Below are 23,484 nucleotides of genomic sequence, written 5' to 3' on the forward strand. Positions count from 1 at the left end.
TTGTTAATCGCTCATGGTTTCCATAACCCTAGTTGTGGATTTAGTTACTCATATTGGCAAGAACACAATTCATAAATGTAGATGAAGAAATCATGAACTTACGTAAAGAGAATAATAAACCCAGAAGTTTAACTTGAATTACAAAGGCAAAATCTTCAAAAGAAACTTAGGAAATCAATAATTGCTAGCGTTGCAAATTAATCTCCAAAGTTACAAAGTAAAACTAGAATAATAATGTCTAACCTCCAAAAACGATGTTTACATGCCTTATTTATAGAAAACAAGTCCTAAATTAAAGGAAAACAAATTAAGGAAAGTTTTGTTCAGGTACGCATCTTCAATCCACGAGACCGACTTACGGACCGTCTATGGATCTACGGTCCGTAAGTCCCTTCCGTAAATCGGGACTTAGAAAATATTTCAGCTTCCATAAATCAGCTTCTCTGAAGCAAACAACGGACCAGCAGTACGGAACGTAGATCAATCTACGGTCCGTCAATCCCCTCCGTAGCTCCGTACTTAGAATATTCAAAAATCAGGTACTGGAACCCTCGCAGTGTCACTCTACGGATCAACAGTACGGTCCGTAGATCAATCTACAGACCGTCAATGGGAACCGTGGTGCCACACTTGGTCAGATTTCCCTGATTTGTCATAAATACCATGCCTGCTGATCTACGGTCATCACCTACGGACCGTGAATGGACCTACGGTCCGTAGATCACCTCCGTGAATGCCATGTTTCTGCATTTCTTTCAACTCTCTCTATACTTCCGCGTATGAACATCTTTCCTGCAAAACATGATAAAAACACATAAAAATCTGTATAAAAAAGCCCTAGACACACACAACTTGTAAGTGAAATGTATTAGAAATACCGTAAACTCACGGTATATCAACACCCTTAACTTAGATTCGTTGTTTGTCCTCAAGCGACGCACTACGACTCTAAACGACACTTGTATAGGAGCAAGCATTTCAGGCCCCAAGCAATCACATGGCTCTCTACCCCCATCACTTTACAGATGCAACTTCGTTCTCTTAGACCCGACAAGCTAATCCATGCAAATCAGGTCATGACACAGATCAACTAACTGACACACAACAAACATCTTCTCACTGTCACCAAGTTACCAACTTTTCGACAATGTAACTAGTGCCCTTACTTCAAACGAAATCCCCTTTTCACAAAAATTGAATGTCCTTCATGGTGCAAGGATTTATTTAACACTCACCCTCAGAAGTAATTTCAAATACAGTTAGTGCTTACTGCCATAAGTTTGCCCTAATTTTCGCTGCTTAGACTTTCCAAACTAGACTCTAGGATCACTATAGGACTTTATTGGCTCGTAACATAGGCTCAGAGTCAGGTGTGGTACATTTGGGTACTGCTTAATGACTTTTTGCCCTCCTTGACATTACACTAGGCTTTTAACCTCTTTTTGCCCTATTTTTGTCATACCATCGCTTTACCTTCTTTCCCTTAATTTTCTTCAACCACGGATGTGACTTTAGACTTTGTAGTTCATTTTACTTTTATTTTACCTTTTGCTTTCAACAAGTCACATCCATTTCTCCATTTTTTATTTTTTATTTTTTATCCTTATCATTACTCTTTTTCTACAACCTCTTTTTCTTTCAGTTTCTTCTCTCATAGCCACCCTCAACTTATGGAATTTCCGTTAGTTGAGGTGCACAATACCTGATGTCAGGTCAGGGCCAAGGTTGAAGTTGCCTTTTTACATTAGCCACCCTCAACTTAGGCTTTTAGCCTAAGTCAAAGGGCACATGTCCAAGGAGGGACCGGGGCCAACATAGTAGATTATGGGAAAGTGAGTTCAGGGTTTTTTTGAAAGAACTGGTTTTAATTATTTTTTTTGGGTTCAAATTATTTGGATCAAAGGGGGCATTTAGTTCATTTGGTTGGATCCTTCTTTTAGGCGATTTGTGGATTTTTCAGGACAATGGCCTATGATCACTTCCTATCCTCTAGATTGAATTGTCTTAGCAGGACTAACCGGGCAAGTTCTAGTTTTGCACAAAACCGTTTGAACAGTCAATGATTCTCACCCACTGTTAGCACATAGTTTCATTATCTGATTATCAGATTACCCAGTTCAAGTTCAGGCCTAGTCATGCCATCAAGTCGATTGTTACTATGTCATAATCAGAGCCAACACGATCAACTAATCGTAGCCTACTTCTAGCATACATCCCAGAATCTAACGGGTATCATTTTTCAATAGTCATCATGCTTCATTCTGTATCATGCTTCTACACATACAATCCTAAGACATGCCGATTCAACAAAAATTAAACAGTTTCTTGGGGTAAAAGAACACAGGCAAGAAAACGCCAAGAGAGGATTCATGCGTTGGGTTATTCAGACTTCACCCTATCACTCACAATCCATTTACCCTACCCCCAACAAAAATAGATGCAATTGTCCACAATGCATACAGAAAAAGTAAAATAAACTGGATTTGGGTGAAGCAAACTTGTGGCACAAAGCGCCGGCGAATCATCAACAAGCAGGGGGATCCGGTTTCCCGGAGCCCGCTGGAACAGTGGTGGTGGCACCCTCAGTAGTGCCCACATCTGCAATCATAGCACTCTCAGAAGTGCTCACTATCAATCTCACCGCACCATCAGTGGTGCTCACAACGTCCCTCAAAATAGGCTGAACCTCTGCAACTAGGCAGAGATCGATGCCCCTGCAGCTCTCTCACACACCCTTTGCTGGCGCAACTCTTCATCTGCAATCGAAGCCCTCCTAGCCTCCTTCTCCTGCCGACGTTGTCTTTTCTGAGCTTTCTCTTCCTCCGTGCGATGAGAGCGGTGTCGCTTGCCCTTTGCATGTGTCGGTGCAGGCCCCTCCTAGGCGGTCCCACTAAATAGAGCCTCTAGCACTTTATCATCAGCCAGTGCAGTAGGAGCAGCTTGAGTCTCAACTAAAGGTGCAGTAAGAAGGGCATCAACGTCAGTCCGGAGGCTGGCTAAGTCAGCCTGCAAATCAGATAGGTCTATGCCCGGAGTTGATCGCTCGAGGACTCGCAACTCAAAGGAATCTAGACACTTATGAACAGCCTGGACCTTCCGGTCCATCATCCCCTCCATCATGTGCTCCATCCTAGCCTCGTACTCGGCGATCGACTGTTGCATCCACTGCTGGATGTGATGCAGCAGTGTGGACATCTGCGCCTCTAACTTCTGTACTCTGGCCATCGCGACAACAGTTGCTCCTAACTGTGGTGTGGACCGGGAAGAACTAGGAGCCATACTAACTGCCTGAGAAAAGGAGCCTGGGATAGTGTCGGTGTGGTCTGGGATAATGGGGTCACCTCCTTGTGCCTGCCACACTGTTTCTACAACATCGAAACCCAATGGAGGTACCTCAATCTGGGGTTCTCTGCAAGGTGCTGCCACATTTGCGTCATCTCGAATAAGGCCGAATTCCAATATCCCTGTAGGGTGGACTAACTTGTCACAATGCCAGATCGGCACACCAGAGTCCCTGCACAAATGATAAATCAGACACGGGAAGGAGTAAGTGGTGGAGGTCCTAAAACCTCTCTCGTGAATCTCTGCCAGCAGCATGCGGGAAAAGTCGATCTCTACTCCTGCTACCAATGCTGCAACCATCACCGCTCTGTCCCAGGTGACTTGATTGTCAGCTTTTGTAGGCGACACTCTGTTACGTTCCAGTAGCCAGAAGAACTTGGCCACAAAAGTTAATGTGGCCTTCCGGATGCCCAACCGTGGTGCAGCGACCCATTCCGCATGCTCGCCATCCGCAGTAATGCACCTGGCCAGCCATAGTATAATAGCCTCTCACTGCTCAGCATTCCTTTGAAAAGCGCTACTCCACACGATGTGACATCTGTAGTCAAACTGAGTTGTGTTGAGAGACCAACAGTGACCCCCGGTATGACCATAGAGAAAGCGTCTGATCGTGGCAGGTGATATGTCCACCGGACACCCTCGAACCAAGGTAGAAGTGAGCGGAGCCTAAGCTAGTGGCTTCGAGCGCTTGGAAATGGAACCGCGGAGAGTGGCAACATAGGAAGCATAGAAGTCCCGTACAATCTCCTCGCTATACGTCCCTGGGACTCGAGCCATCCAGTCACACTTGTGAAGGTTGAACAGCCGATGAATATCTGGAACAGTATGCAAGCTCCCCGTGAGGACTCTGCCCTTCTCTGTAATTAGTCGGTCCATCTTTTTATTTTTCATTGACCATCTTAGCATCCCGATAGATTTCCCATTGACCTTCTACATACCACCTATTCAGCTCGCTGGCTACAAGAGTGGGGTCATCATTCCGTGGTGTAGGTATGAACTCTGAGCTAGTTGCCTCGTCAGACGAAGCTGCTTGGTCATTCTCTCCAGACCCTGTGGATGATTTGGCATTGGACCCTGTGGCATGGGAAGACTCTGATTGTAAAGAGTGGGCAGACAGGGAGCCTGAGGCATGGGCAGACTCGGACCCGGACATAGGTCCCTCTGAATTGGAAGAAACCCAGTTGGTGACCCGATCAGTGTGTGCTCCTCATCAGAATGGGAGACAGTGACTACGTCGGGGAGCACCTTCCGGGGGTGCATCTGAGTGCAGCGTGAGAAGCCCTAGGGTTGAGAGGCACATATGCTGGGTCAGAGTCGTTTTCGGTGTCCTCATCAATCAACTGGAAACTAGGGGCAACTGACTTGGACTTGCCCCGTTTGGAGTAGGTGACCATCTTCTTGGGTGCCATCGTACCTGCGGGAACAGTATTAGTGCCAAAACTAACTGTATGCAGCAAAAGAGGCTTTTAGAATTGGTAACGACCCTAAACTATGGCTTATAAAAAAATTTGACAGAAACTACAGTGGTCATCCACGGAGGAGACCTACGGTCCGTAGATTGATCTAAGGTCCGTGGATCACTTAACCACGGAAGTGCAGAACGGTCCGTAGATGGACCTACGGACCGTAGTCCACCTCCGTGGTTTTACACTTGGTGAAAATTTGCAGGTGCATCCAATTACGGACCCCATCTGCGGTCCGTAGATGGATCTACGGTTCGTAGACGGGGTATCGTGGAAGCCATCAGTGCCAGATATCATACATTTTTGGCCTTTTTTTTTTCAACATTAACACAAACTCTTCATGCATTTACAAACTTAAAATATGCTAGTTCGTCATTCTTAAGATTTCGATCGATTATTATACCCAACAATTTAGACTAGATGTGGAACCCTAAGTCGAAACTAGCTTATAGTATTTGCGATCACATAAACTCAAATTACATTAATGCTATACAATCACTATCTATCGTTTCAAGGGCATTGTAATATTCAAGTTTATCATGCAATTTCATTTAACAATTACCCAAGGTCAAGACCCAACTCCCGACCCTCTATATTCAATCTATGAATCGAAATTTAAAGTGAAGAGAAAGTCTATTACCTTACAAGCAACAAGGAGTGGTGTGATTGCGTGATGATACTATGCTTAGCAAGACCAAGGAGTCACCTTTACGTTACTGACCAAACACCGGACCCTTTTTGTTAGATTATGGGATGGGTTGATTTTGATATGGAAGGGATTTTGGGAATTTATGAAAGGGAGGATATTATGTGGTGGTTATGGAGTGATTTGGGAAGTTTAAAGAGTGGGGAGACGGTTTTGGGAGTAATGGAGGGAAGGGAAATGGTTTGAAACATGGGGGCTTTTAAGTAAAGGGGGTCCGGGTCGGGTCAGAAAACTTTAGGGTTTAGACTCACGAGACCCCGTCTACGGTCCGAGAGTCAATCTACGGTCCGTAGATCGGGACCGTAGATCACGATTATACTTGGGCAAATTTAGGGACTTACTTGGGATCTACGGATACCATTGACGGTCCGTGGATCAATCGACGGACCGTCGATGGGGTCCGTAGACCTCTGCACTAGACCATTTTCTGCAGATTTCTTGCGTGGTGTACCTACACATGTAGCAACCCATAGGCTTTTTTTTTTTTTTTTACATTTTCTGGACACTTTTTAGACACGGACCCTATATTACTTCTAGCCAACACTAAGAACTAAAATACTGAAGCCCCTACCTACATTGATACAAAGACGCAAGTAATCAAAGAAAGCTAAACTACTTAATGGAAAACAGAACCCTATCGTTGGCTAGATTGTACATCTTGGGTTGCCTCCCAAGCAGCGCTTGATTTAACGTCGCGGCACGACGCAGGTGTCTTGATTACTCAGACTTCATCAAGATTGCAGGCCTCAATCACTTCTTGCACAGTTTCAGCATTTCCCAGATAGATCTTGATCCTTTGCCCGTTCACCACAAACCTTGTTCCATCCTTATTTTCAAGCTCAACTGCTCCATGCGAGAGCACTTTTGTGAGCAAAAATGGCCCGGTCCACTTGGACTTGAGTTTGCCTGGAAATAGGCGCAACCTAGAGTTGAATAGCAGCACAAGATCACCAACCACAAATTCTCGCTTTTCAATTCTTTGATCATGATACCTCTTCATCTTCTCTTTGTACAAGGCTGAACTTTCATAAGCTTTTAGGCGAAACTCATCAAGCATATTCAAGTCATTTATCCTTTGATTAGATGCAGTGCCCCAATCCAAATTTAACTTCTTCATTGCCCACATAGCCTTGTGCTCTAGCTCTACTGGTAAATGACAAGACTTCCCATATACAAGTTGGTAAGGAGACATACCTATGGGGGTCTTGTATGCAGTGCGATATGCCGATAGAGCATCATCAAGCTTCCTTGACCAATCTGTTCTATTAGCATTCACAGTCTTTGCCAATATATGTTTGATATCTCTGTTGGATACTTCAACTTGCCCGCTAGTTTGTGGATGGTAATGAGTGGCTACATTGTGACGGGCACCATATTTCTCTAGTAGTAATTTGAACAACTTATTACAAAAGTGAGAACCTCCATCGCTAATAATGACTCTCGGTGTACCAAATCTAGAGAAGATATTCTTTTTCAAGAATGCGATGAAACTTTTACCTTCATTGTTGGAGAGTACAACTGCTTCCACCCACTTTGATACATAATCAACTGCAACTAGAATATAGTTCATCCCATATGAACTCACAAATGGACCCATAAAATCAATGCCCCATACATCAAACAACTCTATTACCAAATAGGATTCATTGGGAGCTCTTGCCTCTTTGAAATCCCTCCTTCTCTTTGACAACGATCACAAGACTTGGCGAAGTCATGAGCATATTGGTGAAAGGTAGGCCAGTAATACCCACATTGCAAAAATCTTATGTGCAATCCGAATACCACTATGATGCCCACCAACAGGTGATGAATGGCATGCTTCAAGTACACTCAACATCTCAACCTCGGGCACACATCGACGAATAATCCCATCAGCACAACTACGATACAAGTAAGATTCATCCCAAAAGAATCTCTTCACATCATGCATAAACCTTTTCCTTTGGTGAAAAGACAAATCGGGGGGCACAATATCGCTTGCCAAATAATTAGCAAAGTCGGCGAACAAAGGGATCAAATCATGAGAAGCAGCCAATACCTGTTCATCTGGAAAAGCATCATTAATTTCAGCCCTATCTCCAAGCTTTATCATAGCCTCTTCCTCTAATCTGGACAAGTGATCGGCAACTTGATTTTCAGTCCCCTTTCTATCTTTAACTACAAAATCAAACTCTTGCAGCAGCAATACCCATCTAATCAATATCGGTTTTGCATCTTTTTTCACCATCACATACCTCAATACAGAATGGTCAGTATGCACTATGACCTTAGTAGCGAGCAACTAGGATCGAAATTTCTCGAATGCAAAAACCACCGCAAGAAGTTCTTGTTTGGACACCGTATAGTTCTTCTAAGCCATATTTAGATCTTTGTTGGCATAGTAAATAGGGTGAAGAATTTTCTCTCAAGTGCCAATCCACTCGCATCGCACATTACCTCAAACGGTTGTCCCCAATCCGGTGAAATAATGATTGGTGCTGTGACCAACTTTTTCTTCAACTCTCCAAATGTTCAATGACAGTCTTCATAAAAATAGAACTTACACTCCTTCTCGAGCAGTTTGCACAACGGATGTGCAATTTTGGAAAAATCTTTGATGAATCTTCTAAAAAAACCTGCATGCCCAAGAAAACTTCTAACAGCTTTTACAGAGATGGGTGGTGGAAGCTTTTCTATTACATCAACTTTAGCTCTATCAACATCAATACCTTTCTCTGAAATTCGATGTCCCAATACTATACCTTTTTTAACCATGAAGTGACACTTCTCCCAATTAAGGACCAGATTGCAGTCTTCACACCTTTTAAGCACCTCAGCCAGATGATCTAGACAACGATCAAAAGACTCACCTACAACTGAAAAATCATCCATGAACACTTCAATAGTATCTCCACCATATCAGAAAATATTGACATCATACAGCGCTGGAAGGTTGCTGGAGCATTGCATAACCCAAATGGCATCCGTTTGGAAGAAAAAGTCCCATATGGGCAAGTGAAGCTGGTCTTCTCTTGGTCTTCTGGAGCTATAGAGATTTGATTGTAGCCCGAATACCCATCAAGAAAACAATACCAAACCTTTCCTGCAAGACTATCCAACATCTGGTCCATGAATGGCATAGGAAAGTGGTCTTTTTCTGTCCACGCATTCAACTTCCAGTAATCCATGCAAACTCTCCTTCCAGTAACAAGCCTCATTGGAACAATTTCATTTCTTTCATTTGGAACCACAGTCATACCACCTTTTTTAGGCACACACTGCACAGGACATACTTAATTACTATCTGAAATGGGATAAACAACTCCCGCATCCAGCCACTTGATGATCTCCTTTTTGACTACTTCTTGGATAGGTGGATTTAGTCTTTTTTGGTACTCGATACTAGGCTTATGATCTGGCATGAGTAGGATTTTGTGAGAGCAAATACCGGGAGGAATCCCTATGATATCCGCCATAGTCCACCCAATAGCTCGCTTGAACTTTTTTAACACAGTAACCAAGCATTCTACTTGTCCCGCATTCAAATCTGCCGCAATGATGACCGGCAAAGTATTCTCTTTGCCCAAGTATACATACCTCAAATGCGGTGGTAGAGCCTTAAACTCCAATTTTGGTGCCTCCACAATAGATGGTCTTGCGGGTGCGGACTCACGATTCTTCATGTCTAATTCATACTTCTTAGGTTTGGGCCGGTAGTCACACCTATCGAGTGCGGCTACCAACTCATCATACTCTTCAAGGCCATCACTATCGAAGTTCATAATAATTGTTGCTAGTGTCTCAACACCTGGTCGCTCTTCAATTTGCACTTCTGTCCCAGTCTCCACTCTGTAAGTTATGGCAGATACTGTTTGGAGCTCACCACTCTGCTTCATGGACCTACAAATATTGAAAGTTGCTTCTTCATTATTCAGTCTGAATTTCATCTGTCCCTTTTCCATGTCAACCAAATACGCCCTGTGGCAAGAAATGGTCTCCCAAGATTGATGGGAACCTCAAAATCAACCTCACGGTCAAGAATCACAAAATCTGTCGGAAAAATGAAAGACTCCACTTTCACTAGCACATCATGGAGTACACCAATGAGCCTTTTCATAGTTCGATCGGCCATTAGTAACCGCATTACAGTGGGCTTTGGGTCCCCCAAACCCAACTTCTTGTAAATAGACAAGGGCATGGGGTTGATGCTAGCACTAAGATCACACAATGCCTTAGCAAAGTGTAGCAACCCTATAGTACATGGGATCGTGAAAGCTCCAGGGTCTTCCTTCTTCTGCAAAAGAGATCTTGTAGCAATAGCACTACTATGCTGCAATCTATCATCATCTTCAAAACTCACAGACCTTTTCTTTGTTATCATATCTTTCATAAATTTTGCATACCCAAGCATTTGCTCCAAGGCTTCTATCAAAGGAACATTGATAAAAAGCTTCTTCAACATGGTGATAAACCTGCGATATTTACCATCTTCAGTCTTCTTCACTAACCTCTGTGGAAAAGGTGGTGGAGGTTTAGGTGTGGGGACCACTTTTTGAGATATCTCTGATTCTTGCTCTGTCGCAATCTCAGACTCTTCTCTAACTTCCATCACATCATCTTCTTTTCTAATCTTAGCATCCACCATAGACGACATATGTCGATCTATGGTTTGCTTACCCCCTCAAGTAGTAATTTCCATACAATGACCATCATTTTTTGGATTCTCGATGGTGTTGATAGGAAGAGTGCCAAGTTGACGCGGGTTCACTATTGTAGACAACTGATTCATCTGCTGCTCTAGATGCTCTATTGACACTGCATGTGCATCAACCTTTTGACCAATACCAGAAAAGTCGTTTCTCATCTCCTTCACATTCTCATCAGTTGCATCAAACCTTCTCACCATCTTCTGCATCATATCTTCAATACGTGCCATATTACGTCCAGCTTCCGTAGCACCAGATTCCCAATTTTGAGGAGGAACATAGGGTCAAACCCGATCATTTCTGTTTCCATAGTTGTTCATGTTGTAGTTGTTATACGATTGAAGTTCCCATCCCGGACATAGTGACCCTCTCGGTTGTAATTTCCATATTTCCGACCTTGGTTCCCTTGACCTTAGCGCCAATTTTCCATGTTGGATCCTTGGGCATTTGGTCGGAAACCCCCCGTCTGATCATTCACAGCATAAGCATCTTCTTCATAGTAACACTCTTCCGCTGGTGGTGGAGTTCTAGTTGAACAATTCACAGCATTTACCTTTTCTGGTCCTCCGCTCACTTGCTTCAATACCAACCCCAACTTGGTCCTCATCTGGGCCATCTGTTCACGAATATCATCTGCAAAGTTGTTATTTATACTATGAACGGTAAATGTGCTTCTCCCAGTATCTGACCTCCGAGTGCTCCATGTTTTATTGTTGCGAGAGATCCTTTCCAGTTTTTCAGCAATTTGTGCATACGTACAATCACCATATGAACCTCCAGCAATAGTGTCAAGTACTGCTTTATTGTTATGATCCTGTCCTCGATAGAAATATTCCTTTAATGACTCATCATCAATACGGTGGTTTGGGACACTTCTTACGAAGGCAGTGAATCTGTCCCACGAGCTACTCACAGACTCTCCAGGTAATGCCACAAAATTGTTGACCCTATCTTTGTGATTGAGCTTCTTAGACACTGGATAGTACTTTGCTTTAAACATCTCTGCTAGTTGGTCCCATGTGAAAATTGAGTTATACGGAAGGTCAGTGAACGATACTGCAGCATCGCCTGTCAGTGACAGAAGGAACACTCGTAATCCAATGACATTCATATCCAAGTCTGGTCTACCTACACAACTTTTGCAAACCACCCTTAGCTTGGCCAAGTGAGCATGTGGATCATCCGATGGCGATCCTGAATAAAAGCCTCTTGCTGTAAGAATCTGCATCAAACTACTAGTCACCACAAATGTGTGCCCTGGAGGTAGAAGAGGTAGGACAATGGGTCCATTAGAGTCTGCTATATCGATGTTTCCCCGATAGTTGTCATGTTGTTATGGGCCTAGTGGACCATGCATTCTCACTGCATCTCCCAATTGATTTTCAGCTACACCCCGATTTTCCCCACCAACTACTCTTGGTTGTTGCAACTCAACTACTTCATTTAGATTTCCTCCGATAGGATTAACTGGAAGTCCTTGATAGTTCATTCTTCACAAAGTTCTGTTCAACTCTTGATCGTACGGAATAAGTGGTTCGCCTTGGCTCCGTGTACTTGGCATACAATAGAGTCGGAACCAGAGAGAGACAAAAACAAAGGAAACAACAATTAGGAAATATTTGACTAACGTTCAATAATGTAGTCAAAAATAAATCTAAAAGCCAGATTCCCCAGCAGCGGCGCCAAAATTTGATACGCTCAAATTACACCTCCTTACAGAAGTATAAGCGATCGTTATCAAGTAAAGAACCCAACTTGTAGGTTGGGATCACTCCCATGAGGAAAATGGTTTAGACTTTACTTTAACCAACAATTATATTCAATTAGTTAAATTATTTCCAGAAACAGGTAATTAAAGGGGGGGTTGTGCTTGTGTGAAACAAATAGTATGAACTTAATATGTAAGCAGTAATAAAACTCAACTTTGGTTGTTATCAAAATAAGAGAAATAACTAGGGTATACGTGTTCCCCACAAGCTCATAACGCAATAATCCTAGTAACAACAATCCTTTTCTAGTGTATTACATGCAAAGTGATAAGTTAGGTATCTCTAAATCCTTGGTCCGGCATCTAGAGAATTTCACCCCGCACCTTGGTCCGGCTACGTGTGTATAATTTACTAACCCTTACCTTTATCTCATATTAGACATCATAATCGATGTTTGGCTTAGTTATTACTTCGCACCAATCGACACTAGACTATTAGATAGTATCACACTAAATCTATGTTGATAATTATTTTCTTGTTAATTATCTCCTTGGTCCAGCAAGTAGCAACAAGGCGAGTTCTAACGCTGGCCACCGTTAAAAAGACTTCTAAACGAATGAATTATCAATACATGCAACACACTATTCAAGAATAACTTATTTACTATTCATACTTTGTTAATCGCTCATGGTTCCCACAACCCTAGTTGTGGATTTAGTTACTCATATTGGCAAGAACACAATTCATAAATATAGATGAAGAAATCATGAACTTACGTAAAAAGAATAATAAACCCAGAAATGTAACTTGAATTGCAAAGCCAAAATCTTCAAAACGAACTTAGGAAATCAATAATTGCTAGCGTTGCAAATTAATCTCCAAAGTTACAAAGTAAAACTAGAATAATAATGTCTAACCTCCAAAAATGATGTTTACATGCCCTATTTATAGAAAACAAGTCCTAAATTAAAGGGAAACAAATCAAGGTAAATTTTGTTCAGGTACGCGTCTTCAATCCACGAGACCGACTTACGGACCGTCGATGGATCTACGATCCGTAAGTCCCTTCCGTAAATTGGGACTTAGAAAAATTTCAGCTTCCATAAATCAGCTTCTTTGAAGCAAACGACGGACCAACAGTACGGAACGTAGATCGATTTACGGTCCGTCAATCCTCTCCGTGGCTCCATACTTAGAATCTTCAAAAATCAGGTACTGGAACCCTCGCAATATCACTCTACGGATCAACAGTACAGTCCGTAGATCAATCTACGGACCGTCAATGGGCACCGTGGTTCCATACTTGGTCAAATTTCCCTGATTTGTCATAAATACCATGTCTGCTGATCTACAGTCATCACCTACGGACCGTGAATGGACCTACGGTCAGTAGATCACCTCCGTGAATGCCATGTTTCTTCATTTCTTTCAGCAGTCTCTATACTTTCGCGTATGAACATCTTTCCTGCAAAACATGATAAAAACACATAAAAACTAGTATAAAAAGGGCCTAGACACGCACAACTTGTAAGTGAAATGTATTAGAAATACCGTAAACTCACGATATATCAATATGAAATGTTAACCATCATAGCATATTTCTTCTAGGTCTCACTCCATTTTACCAGAATGAAATCTGATCAAATATTCATTTCTATTTTTTTGAATATTTTGAACAACTAGCATTATTATTAACTGCTAATTGAATAATTTTTTCCCGAAGATTATTATCAGTAACTTCTTTCAAAAGTTCTATCACTTTATCAGAAGTAATAGTATTTATATTCAAATCTTCAAATTGAGATTGTAATTTTTAAAATTCATCATTTTCACAAGAACAAATATCAGCATGACAAGCATTGTAAGTATTCATTTTATCATGCTGATTACTATCAGATAAATCATGCAAATCAATCCCTTCGTCAGAACCTGAATCAAAATCATAATCAGACTCAGAACCAGAACAGTATAAGAAACTATAAACCTTATCATGAACTTCTTCCTCAAGTTCTAAGGTTTTAAGTTTTTCAGGCTTACAGTTGGGTGCTATGTGACCGAAATTTCCACATTTATAGCACTTGATTTTGGCGAGCTCCTGCTTAGACATATTATTGGTAAATCTAGTAGACTTACGAAAGGCCTTTCTAGCATCACATTCTCTCTTGGATCTATATCTAGACCTCTTTTCCCTATAAGGTTTATCAGGATTGGAATCTCTATGTTTCTTCTTCTTGCTATTAGCTGAAGAATCAGGTAAACTGAACTGGGTACGAAATTCTCCTAGCTGAGATCTTTCTCTAAGCTTATCCATCATAAATTGTTTGGAGAACTTCAATTCGTTGCACAAATTTATACCTTCTTTAGTGCAAACTCCTATCAGCTTACCATAAGTATAATCCCTTTAAGGAATTTCACCATGCTCATTTCTCAAAGTTTTTCTAACTCTTTCGGCAAACAAAGGGAGAATGCCATCTATAAACTTAGCTTTCCAATGATCATAACTGTTTTCGGGCAGTTCCATCACCGTACTCATATAAGTACCTTTATACCATCTGAATTCTCCCAAAGTTTTATAGCGTAGACCATTTAACAGGGTACGAACAGTCTCATACTGATTGGTAAATCTACCATTAAAATGGTCTAAAATAGTTAAGACCAAGGTATAAATAGTGTCTTCTCTATTTTTCACTAGACCCATGCCATAGTTATCAATTCCTTCACTATCAGAAGTATCATTTATCACAACAGCCTCTGAGTTAGCCAGTAAAACCTTCAATAATCATTTTGCAAATATTTCTATCTGTATTTTCAACACTGTTACAGATAGTTGCATACATAAGCATTCTATGAACAAAAATAGTTAACTGTTTATCAGTCAGACCATCATGATTTTGATCATAAATTTCAGACCCACTATATGAGGTATTAGTCTGATTCCAGTCGCGTTCCTCTATAAGCACATCTTAAGGAGTTGATCTGGAATAATAATAATTTTCCATGCTTGGTTTATGCGCAAACTTTGTATTCTTCTTCTTGGGATAACTGCGAAGTTTATTAAATTATAAACAAACATGATTTTTGAAATAAAAAGTTTTTTCCATTTCATCCTCAAAATGGTTTGACAAATCCATACGTTTTGCACTAAAATCCAAGAAATTTATATCAAGAAATTCTTCGGAATCATAATTCAATTTAAATTTTAAATCCTGAATCTCAGGGGGCCTCTGCAAATGAGTAGAAATAGTATGAGCTTCTGAATCAGTTTTAGAAGTAGAAGCTTTATTGAAAGTCTTTAAATAATTTTTTATTTGAATTATCAAAGCAGTTAATTCATCTATTTTTTTATCAAGAGAACCAATATCTTCACCAAAAACATTAACATAAAGTCCCAAATACTTAGTTTGAGTAATCAAATTATTAATCTCATTGATGTTGACTACCGCAACATCTTCTTCAAGGGCACAAGTTTTATAAATTCTTGAGAAATATTATTTAAATCATCGGCACTATAAGTGTCAAACAACCATGTTTTAAACTGGTTCCATTTATCACTCAAAAAATCATTTTGAATGTACTTTCTTGCAAGTGAACCTCGACTAGAATCTATTTGGTGTACATTCATCATTAACTATTATTGGGATTAAAATTCAATTCGGATACAAAAGGAATATCCTTGTCAAAAATATCAGAAGAATTATCATTAGCTTGAATAATATTCTAATGAGGATCAATTTTTATTTTATTAACAAGTCTATTACTCTGATCCGCAGATATAATTGAAGGTATGGATGCAAAGAAGCAGCACGATTACGAGTCGGACCCTACACAGGATCAATAGGGGAAATATGATGAATAACAGGCAATCTTCTATCAGAAAACTAATGTCTATTATAAAGATCACTTCTATCATCAAACTGAATGCAAATCCTTCCATCAGGATTTTGAGTAATATGAGAATACTCAGAATTAGTCACAACATTTGACATATGACTTGGAGATATTACAGAATCCAAAGTCCAAGTTGTTGGAAAATTAATTTATTCCCATTTTAAAGGTCGTCTAGTAGTGACCTTAGATTTACCAAAATTAGTTTCTACCAAAATAGTTTGGTCAGATGTATCATATAACTTACATCTTGGGTTTAACGTAGATAGCAATTTAAAATAAATTCTATAAGATAAGCAAATTAATTCAGATCCAGATGCATAATTATAACCATGCGTTTTAACATTTAAAGTTAAAGCATCAAGAATATTAACATCAGTTAAACACAGGCAAAAGTATTCATTACCCCCCCTGAATTTGAAGCTTTTTATTAGGTGTACACCTAAGTTATATTCCGGTTTAATGACCCCCCCGAACTTGTTTATTCCTTTCGTCCAACTGCTCTGATTGTGACTACATGCGCGCGACAGCTGGCAAAAGTCGTGATGTGGATTTCCATCTTGAGAAATAATAGCCAGCTAGATAAATTAATATTGCAAAAAATAAATTTCTTAAATTTAAAATTCAATGTTTAAAAGTTATTTTTGATTAAGGGCTAATTTCGTAGAACTCCTTCTAGATTTGAGTTTTTCTAGACGTGAAGTTGGTTGATTAAATTTCAAATTTGTTTGAATTTCTTACCAAGTAAGTGTTAATCTTTGTTTCCTTTACTTTTCATTTACATTTTTCCCTATTTTCCATTTAAAATATGCCAAATATTAAAGAAAAAAGAATATTTTACTTTTTTTTTTACCATTGTAGCTTTATGATGTGGGCTGAGATCCATTCTAGATCTCACCCTGACTCAACTAGAGTCCCTTCACTTCAACCCCATTAGGGTTAGTGCCAGCTCCGACACCTTTTGTGGCTCTAGTACCACCGGTAGTACCTCCTCCCAGGCTTTTCAATAGGTTGAAGGGTGACGGATTACGCACTATTCTCGAGGAGAAGATGTTATCCACTGAGGGCCTTGAGGAAAGATACTCCAGTGTGAGAGAGCTACTGCAGTGGCACAAATTTAAGATATTCCCTAGGCCCCCAGGCCCTTATATTCCTTAATAGGTTCGAGAGTTCTCTACAACGTATGGTCACTTGGCACCGAAGAGCAAGAAGAAGGCCAGCGAGTTCAGACCGGTTAAGTCGATCATAGTTCTAGGTGTGCAAGTCGAATGCGGCAGAAATATCATAAACGTCGTCCTTGAGAGAGCCACAGGGTTTGAGCACGATTATGAGGGATTGGTGATAACTCAATCCCTCGATGACTTGAAGGGTTGGCTTTCTCCCCTTCTCTCTGATATTACCACGAGATGGATAGAGGCATCAGTCTAGATCAAGAAGAAGGATTTGAATGTAGCTGCCCGGTATTGGTTCGGATTCATTAGCAGTTCCATCGTGCCTTCACAGAACGAATCTACCCTCCGACATGCAAAGTCAGCTTGTTTGGGATCTATCTTAGCGAAAAGGCGACTCAACTTGGGACTTATCATTGAGCAAGAGATGGCCATGAGGGCCAAGTAGGGGCAGACTTCTCTACCATTCCCGGTCCTGATCACTGAATTGTGCAGGCATGTTTGAGTGCCCCTGGAAAATACGAGTGATATTGAGGTTACTCCTTCTTCCTCTACTGACTTTCCACGGATTGAGGCCGACTACACAAGAGAGGTGCTGATAGGAGGAGAGCAACTCCGACAGATACTTCTCCAGAGGGGGATGCTGATTCTATACATGCAGAGACATCTTTTCCCACTTCGGCCTCCGGGCCTTCAGGTACATCTACTCCGACCTCTTCTTCTTCACAGGCTCTGGGTGACTCTACATATGTCCAGCCCACCAGGATCAGTCAGGCTATGATTCTGAAGATGGGGCACCTAGCCCATTCAGCTAATGGGAGGGAAACCCGACAAGAGAGATCCAACCCATGGATGATTGAGAGTTCCATTATTGTTGCACTTACCCCTCTCTAGACGTCCATTCAAACTCTCACTATGAGAGTTGAGGCTTGCGAGAGTAGACATGGGGAGACCTTCGAGGTAACGGCTTTGAAAAATGAAGTTGCTGATCTGTGGAAGGACGTAGACTATCTAAAGTCTACTGATTTCACTTTACTACTGGAGCCTGCGGATGATATGGACGCCCCTGAGACTTCAGAGATTCCTCTGGCTACCACCGGAGATGTACATATGGAGGGCACAATAGCTTATGAGTCAGAGATAGAGATCAACGAGGACCAGAAAGAGATGAGGGAGAAGAGTATATATGGTGACTTGCCAGATCTTGAGGAGACGATTGTACAGTCAGTGATCCAGATGTCACTGACAGAGATGTCCATGGCAGCTCTTAGTTGAACCGCTACTTCTGAGGTGACTCCGGTACTAAGACCTAGGACCACAGTGATGTGCCAGGCAGTAATGCCCCAAATATGAAGCGACTATTTAGACATGATCCCTCTTTACCTCCCTCTCTGTCTTATTTTTATTGACCTGTGGACATTATTTTTCTTGCATTGGAGGACAAATGGTTTTTATTTGTGGTGGGGTGAGGCCCACGTTTTGTAAGTTTTTTATGTTTATTTGGGTGTTTGAGCTATAAATTGTGTTAATACGGTATTTTGTGGATCATTGAGCTTGTGGCTCCTTGTTTTTTAATGTAAATGATTTTTGGACCCCTTCGAAAAAATTGTGCCACCTCTTATTTGTGTTTGTATGTGGCTGTTCTCTTGCAATTTTGAGTATCAGTCTTGATCAATACCGATTACTTGAATAGTTCTCATAATTGAACAAAATTTAATGTGCGGCTACGTTAAGGCCAAGTGAAGTTGCATAGACAATATGTGAGCTTTTTGCATCTCGTTGTGACTAGCTAAGTATCAAATTGAGTCTCTTGTGATGAAAATTGCACACTAGTGAAGGTGTGGAGTCTTGTTTGACATTGGTGTCAATTCCTTGTGTGTTGAGCTTACCAAGAACCATGTGTGATGACACCTAGAATTTTCCACGTTGGTCTGGCAGAATAAGTGATGCAATCCCTTGAGATGATCTTAGGCAACATTAAAGAGTGTGAAACAATTTTACATTATACCTCATTTTGTGGCCTACCTTGTGAGTGTGTGAACCTCACTTGAGCACCCTTTGAGCCTTAACCTTTTCTTGGAAGAAAATTGATGAAATTGCGACCTTTGTTTATCCATTACCCATAATCCTCAAGATCTGTGGTTTGTTTGAATAGCCAACTTAGGCCAAAAGACTAAGTTAGAGGTGTGGTGAAAAGAAAAGGTAAATTAAGAAATGCAAAGAAGTTCCCTTGACACATGATTTTGAGAAATATGGAACCCCTCCACACAAAAAAAAAGAAAATGAAGAAAATAATGTAAAAGGAAAAAGAATGACAAAGTTGTGGAGTAAAGTTCTGAAAATTCAAAGAAAATGGGATGTCCAACACTACATGGAAGATGAATAATGGGGTGACTTTTGAGCATGAATGAGAATGATAAAGAGAAGGAAAAAAAATGTTGTTCATGCTCCATTTCATGAGGATAAAAGTTTCTGAGCCTAAATGACCATACCTTTACACTAACCCTAGTTACAAGCCTCGAATATACCTTTTTGATCTTGAGTAAGTTGAAACAAATGTTGACTGGAAAATAAGGGCAAACCTATGGGTGAAATCATACATTGTGCTCATCTTTGTGAGTGTGAGTGTTGCATGTGAATATGATATCATTCTTTGTGTGAGGGCATTTGAGTACCTTTGTTGAGCTTGAACTTGTATTTGAAGCAAGTATTGTGAAATTGAGAGTCTTTGATAATGGTGAGTCACAACTTGAATTTTGAAGTGCACAATTGATCCTTGCATGAGTAAGTTGAGTCTTTTTGTGTGCATTCATGATTGAGCCTTGCGTAGCACTTTTTGAGGCATCCTTTTTGAACTACTGAACTTGAGTTTTACTTGGGGACAAGAAACAGTTTAAGTTGGGGGGTGTTGATGATTCCACGAATTGGACTCATTTAGTGCTTTATTTTAATAGATTTAGTGTCCTCAAATGCTTATTTTGTGCCAATAGCTGATGTAAAACCTTGATTTTCAGGTATTTTGATTGACGGAAAAAACATGGACACTAATGAGCAAAAAGTAACAAGGCAACATAAAGAGCGAAGAAAAGAAGGCATGATGATTGCCTAACCCATTGGGCGATTCGCCGAATGGCCTTGATCTCACCTAATGTTCTAGTATGCGAAGCCCTGAAGGAGAAAATCAAGTCGGCAATAGAAAGGAGCAGTCGACGTGTAGCTGAACGGTTCTGCAATGCATAGCTAGATCGCCCAAAGTTACAAAACTTAAAGATGCTGAAGGCCAAAGCAAAAAGGCGATGGAATTGACCAAAGGGAAGATCGTCGAGTGGATCGGCGATCCCGACTTACTGTACCGAATTATCCTCCGCAACATATTTTTTGTGACTATAAATAGAGTTTTGAATATGTAGTTTAGTTGCCATCTATCTATCTGATTATTATTATCAATCACTTTTCAAGTTTTGAGAGTTTATAACTGAGAGTATTGATACAATATTTCCTTATATTCAAAAATTTGAAGATTTCCATTTTTGAGAAATTTGAAGTGCGTCTTTGAGATTGTTCAACCCTGACCTTTGTAAAGATGAAATTAATTTTAACCAGTTGATGGAAACAAAATTTGGTAACGATTTCTATCTTTTTATGATGTCTATCTAAAACCCCAAATTCTTGGTGTGTGATTATGTGATTATGGGTTGATTTAGCTGCTGGGTATTGCTAATTGATAGTTTAAATGTCATTTAAAAGTGATTTCAATAGTACTTGTGGTATAATTTAAACGGTTGTAGTTGCAAATGCAACTCTACCTTCGTGTTTTTGGCATGCTCGAGACATGTTTTAAAACCAAGATTGTTGAATTGATGGTCTATTGGTTTTGGGTTGTCATGTGTTCAGCACGACAGAGTGAATCCTAAACCCTTTTCCACACAGTCAGCTCGAGTGAGTGAATGGACTAAAGTGTAGGTTGTTCTTAGCTGCTACTTATTGGTGTTCGAGAGAAACCAATTTGATTTGGGGTAAATTGTTCGAGAGAAAGTTTATCCCCACTAAAGTCTAGCTTATTAGCTAATTTACAACTATTTACTATAAATTTCAATCACCTATTTGTCTACCTTAGCCCATAATCCAATCACATCCAAAGAACCCGTCTCTGTACTTGTTTATTCGTGTTATTTGCTACTGTTGTAGTTGATAGTTACAATCAAAACTCCTATATTTCACATTTGTGTCAACCTTTAACTTGAATTATTTTTTTATTCTTAATTGTCTTTACCTATGATTGACTTGAACTTATTCATTTGTGGCTCTTGATTCTCAAGCACGTACAACTTCCTGTCGAATTTGACCAAAACTCACTTAGTTGGGTTATATTATTAGATAACGATCGTTGGCATTTAGAATTGGAAGAAGTGTCCTGATACGTAAAATCAATGAACAACTTTACCCAATGTCTTCATGGGTAACATGTAGTAGTCGTATCAGTAGGAATATAATCTCAAAAGGATTAGGAACTCAATGCTCAAAGACTTAAAACTCGAAGATGCTACTCCTCTCAATGATGCTCAACTTATGAAGTTCATGAGGAATTTATGGGCTTGAAGGACTCTACTCAAGCGTCTACATAATAATATGGAACTCATGTATACGATTCTTTTCATTCTCATACTTACTTCCTCAAAACATAGCTCAAATCGATAGTTGATCTCAAAGGATTCACAATTGAACTGAATGACTTTCTTGAACTCTACTCTTAATTCTCTCTTGAATATGAATTATGAATTCAAGAGTTATGGTTCATGCTATGAAGGATCTTGTGATGATAATGTAGACTCATGACTACATTCTCCTCATTTTTATACTCACTTGCTCGAGTCTTGAAACAGGTTATTAGAAATTGTAGAAGACTCATTAAAAAGATTCAAAGGCACTTTCTAAAAAATGTCCGAAAAAACTCCTAAGACTTGACTCTCAAATCTACATTGAATTTGATTTTTGAATTCAATGCTATGATTTGTGATATGAAAGATCTTGTGATGTTTACGAGGGTTTTTAGATAGTTAAAAATAAGAAACGATCAAGAAATCATTGTCTGGAAGCATGTTCGTGATGCGGAGATGCATATTAATATTTGGTTGCAAAATAAATTTTAGGGCGGAAGGGTTAGTGCCCTCTCCGCGACGCGGAGAAATTATTTCCAATCCTGAGGAACAGGGCCCTAACGCGGACCTAGTACCCTGATTTGCCCGACTAGTTCCTTCTTTGTTTTCTAACCCCAATTCACTTAACTTTGACTATTTTTCTCAATTTCTCTTTAGATTCAGATACCCAGTATATGTGCACAAGAATCTAATCAAAGACAACTCTAAAATCGACACAATTCCATCAAGAATTCAATAATCTCATCTTAACTCAAGAACGAAAGTCAATTTCAAGAACACAATTCAACAACATTAGACCTTCAACTTTCTTGAATGAACTTAACGCTGAAATTAACATGATTGGCGTGTGGGTGAACAAACCCAACACTATGGAAACTTACATACCTCTTAGGGAGCAAACCCATGGCAAAAATCCGCAACAAAATTCAATAACCTTGATGAACGCTTTGATCATTTCCTCTTTTCTCCTCATTTCTCCTCTTTTCTCTTCTTGCACTCTCAACTAAAACCCTAGGCATATTTTAGGATTAAAAACTAAACCTAATAAGATTAGATCCCCAAACATTACTAAAAATGAATTAAACCTGATTGGGTAAGGAAACGACCAAAATATCCCTTTCTATTTTGGGATAACTTTCCTTAACTGGACAGCCTGACTTCAAAATGGCATATGTCACACATCCAAACTTGAAACTTAGCAAACTTGGTGGCATTGGAAATATAATTCAAAGACCTTTCATTAGATACCTTGTAGTTCACCTAAGTCATATTTTACTGAGAGTTATGGTCATTTGAAGTTGACCAAAAACTTAAAGGAACTTCGGAATTGTCACGACCCAAGCCTAGGGCCTAGACGAGACATGGCGAATGAGGAACCCGAAGGAACCCCAAACAAGCCTCTCAAACTTGTCATCACACTTCATTGGTCGCGAAAGTACAAACAACATTACTTAACGGGAAATAGGGACTAAGGGCAAACCATTTCAAAATGACATTATAGAACAAAAGTCAAGCTCATTTACAAAATACTTGTCCAACGCACACCTCTACATACATAGATAGGACGGGGGCCATGACATACTACCGGCTCCCCTCATAGTCAAAATACAATTGCAAGCTAAAGTCTCAAAACATAGGAGTAGGAAACATAAGATAGCCCTCGAATCATTGAGGACTCACCAACAAACTTGGATAAGCACCGTACTAGCCACGTGAATGGAGAGAAGGATCAAGAGTAGCTCCGGTCCCTACATGGTGACATCATGTAGGCAAAATATGCGTTAGTACTTGGAATGTACTAAGTATGCGGGGTGCAACACAACAATAGACAAGGACACAATCGAAATACAAGAAATGGTTTCATAGG

General features: G+C 40.2%; 1 protein-coding gene across 1 annotated transcript; it reads left to right on the forward strand.

The window, feature by feature from the left end:
- The first annotated feature begins 17,874 nt into the window (after window positions 1-17,874).
- LOC125868648 (uncharacterized) lies at window positions 17,875-18,234 on the forward strand. Its single transcript, XM_049549252.1, has one exon. It carries the CDS (start codon window positions 17,875-17,877, stop codon window positions 18,232-18,234), a length of 360 nt encoding a protein of 119 aa, XP_049405209.1.
- The last annotated feature ends 5,250 nt before the right edge of the window (window positions 18,235-23,484 follow it).

This window comes from Solanum stenotomum, chromosome 6 (assembly GCF_019186545.1).
Source record: "Solanum stenotomum isolate F172 chromosome 6, ASM1918654v1, whole genome shotgun sequence".
In the NCBI taxonomy this organism is placed as follows: Eukaryota; Viridiplantae; Streptophyta; class Magnoliopsida; order Solanales; family Solanaceae; genus Solanum; species Solanum stenotomum.

Bases quoted from the DNA above. Each gene is read 5' to 3' on its own strand.
- LOC125868648 (XM_049549252.1), top strand. From the start codon at position 17,875: ATGAGAGTTGAGGCTTGCGAGAGTAGACATGGGGAGACCTTCGAGGTA.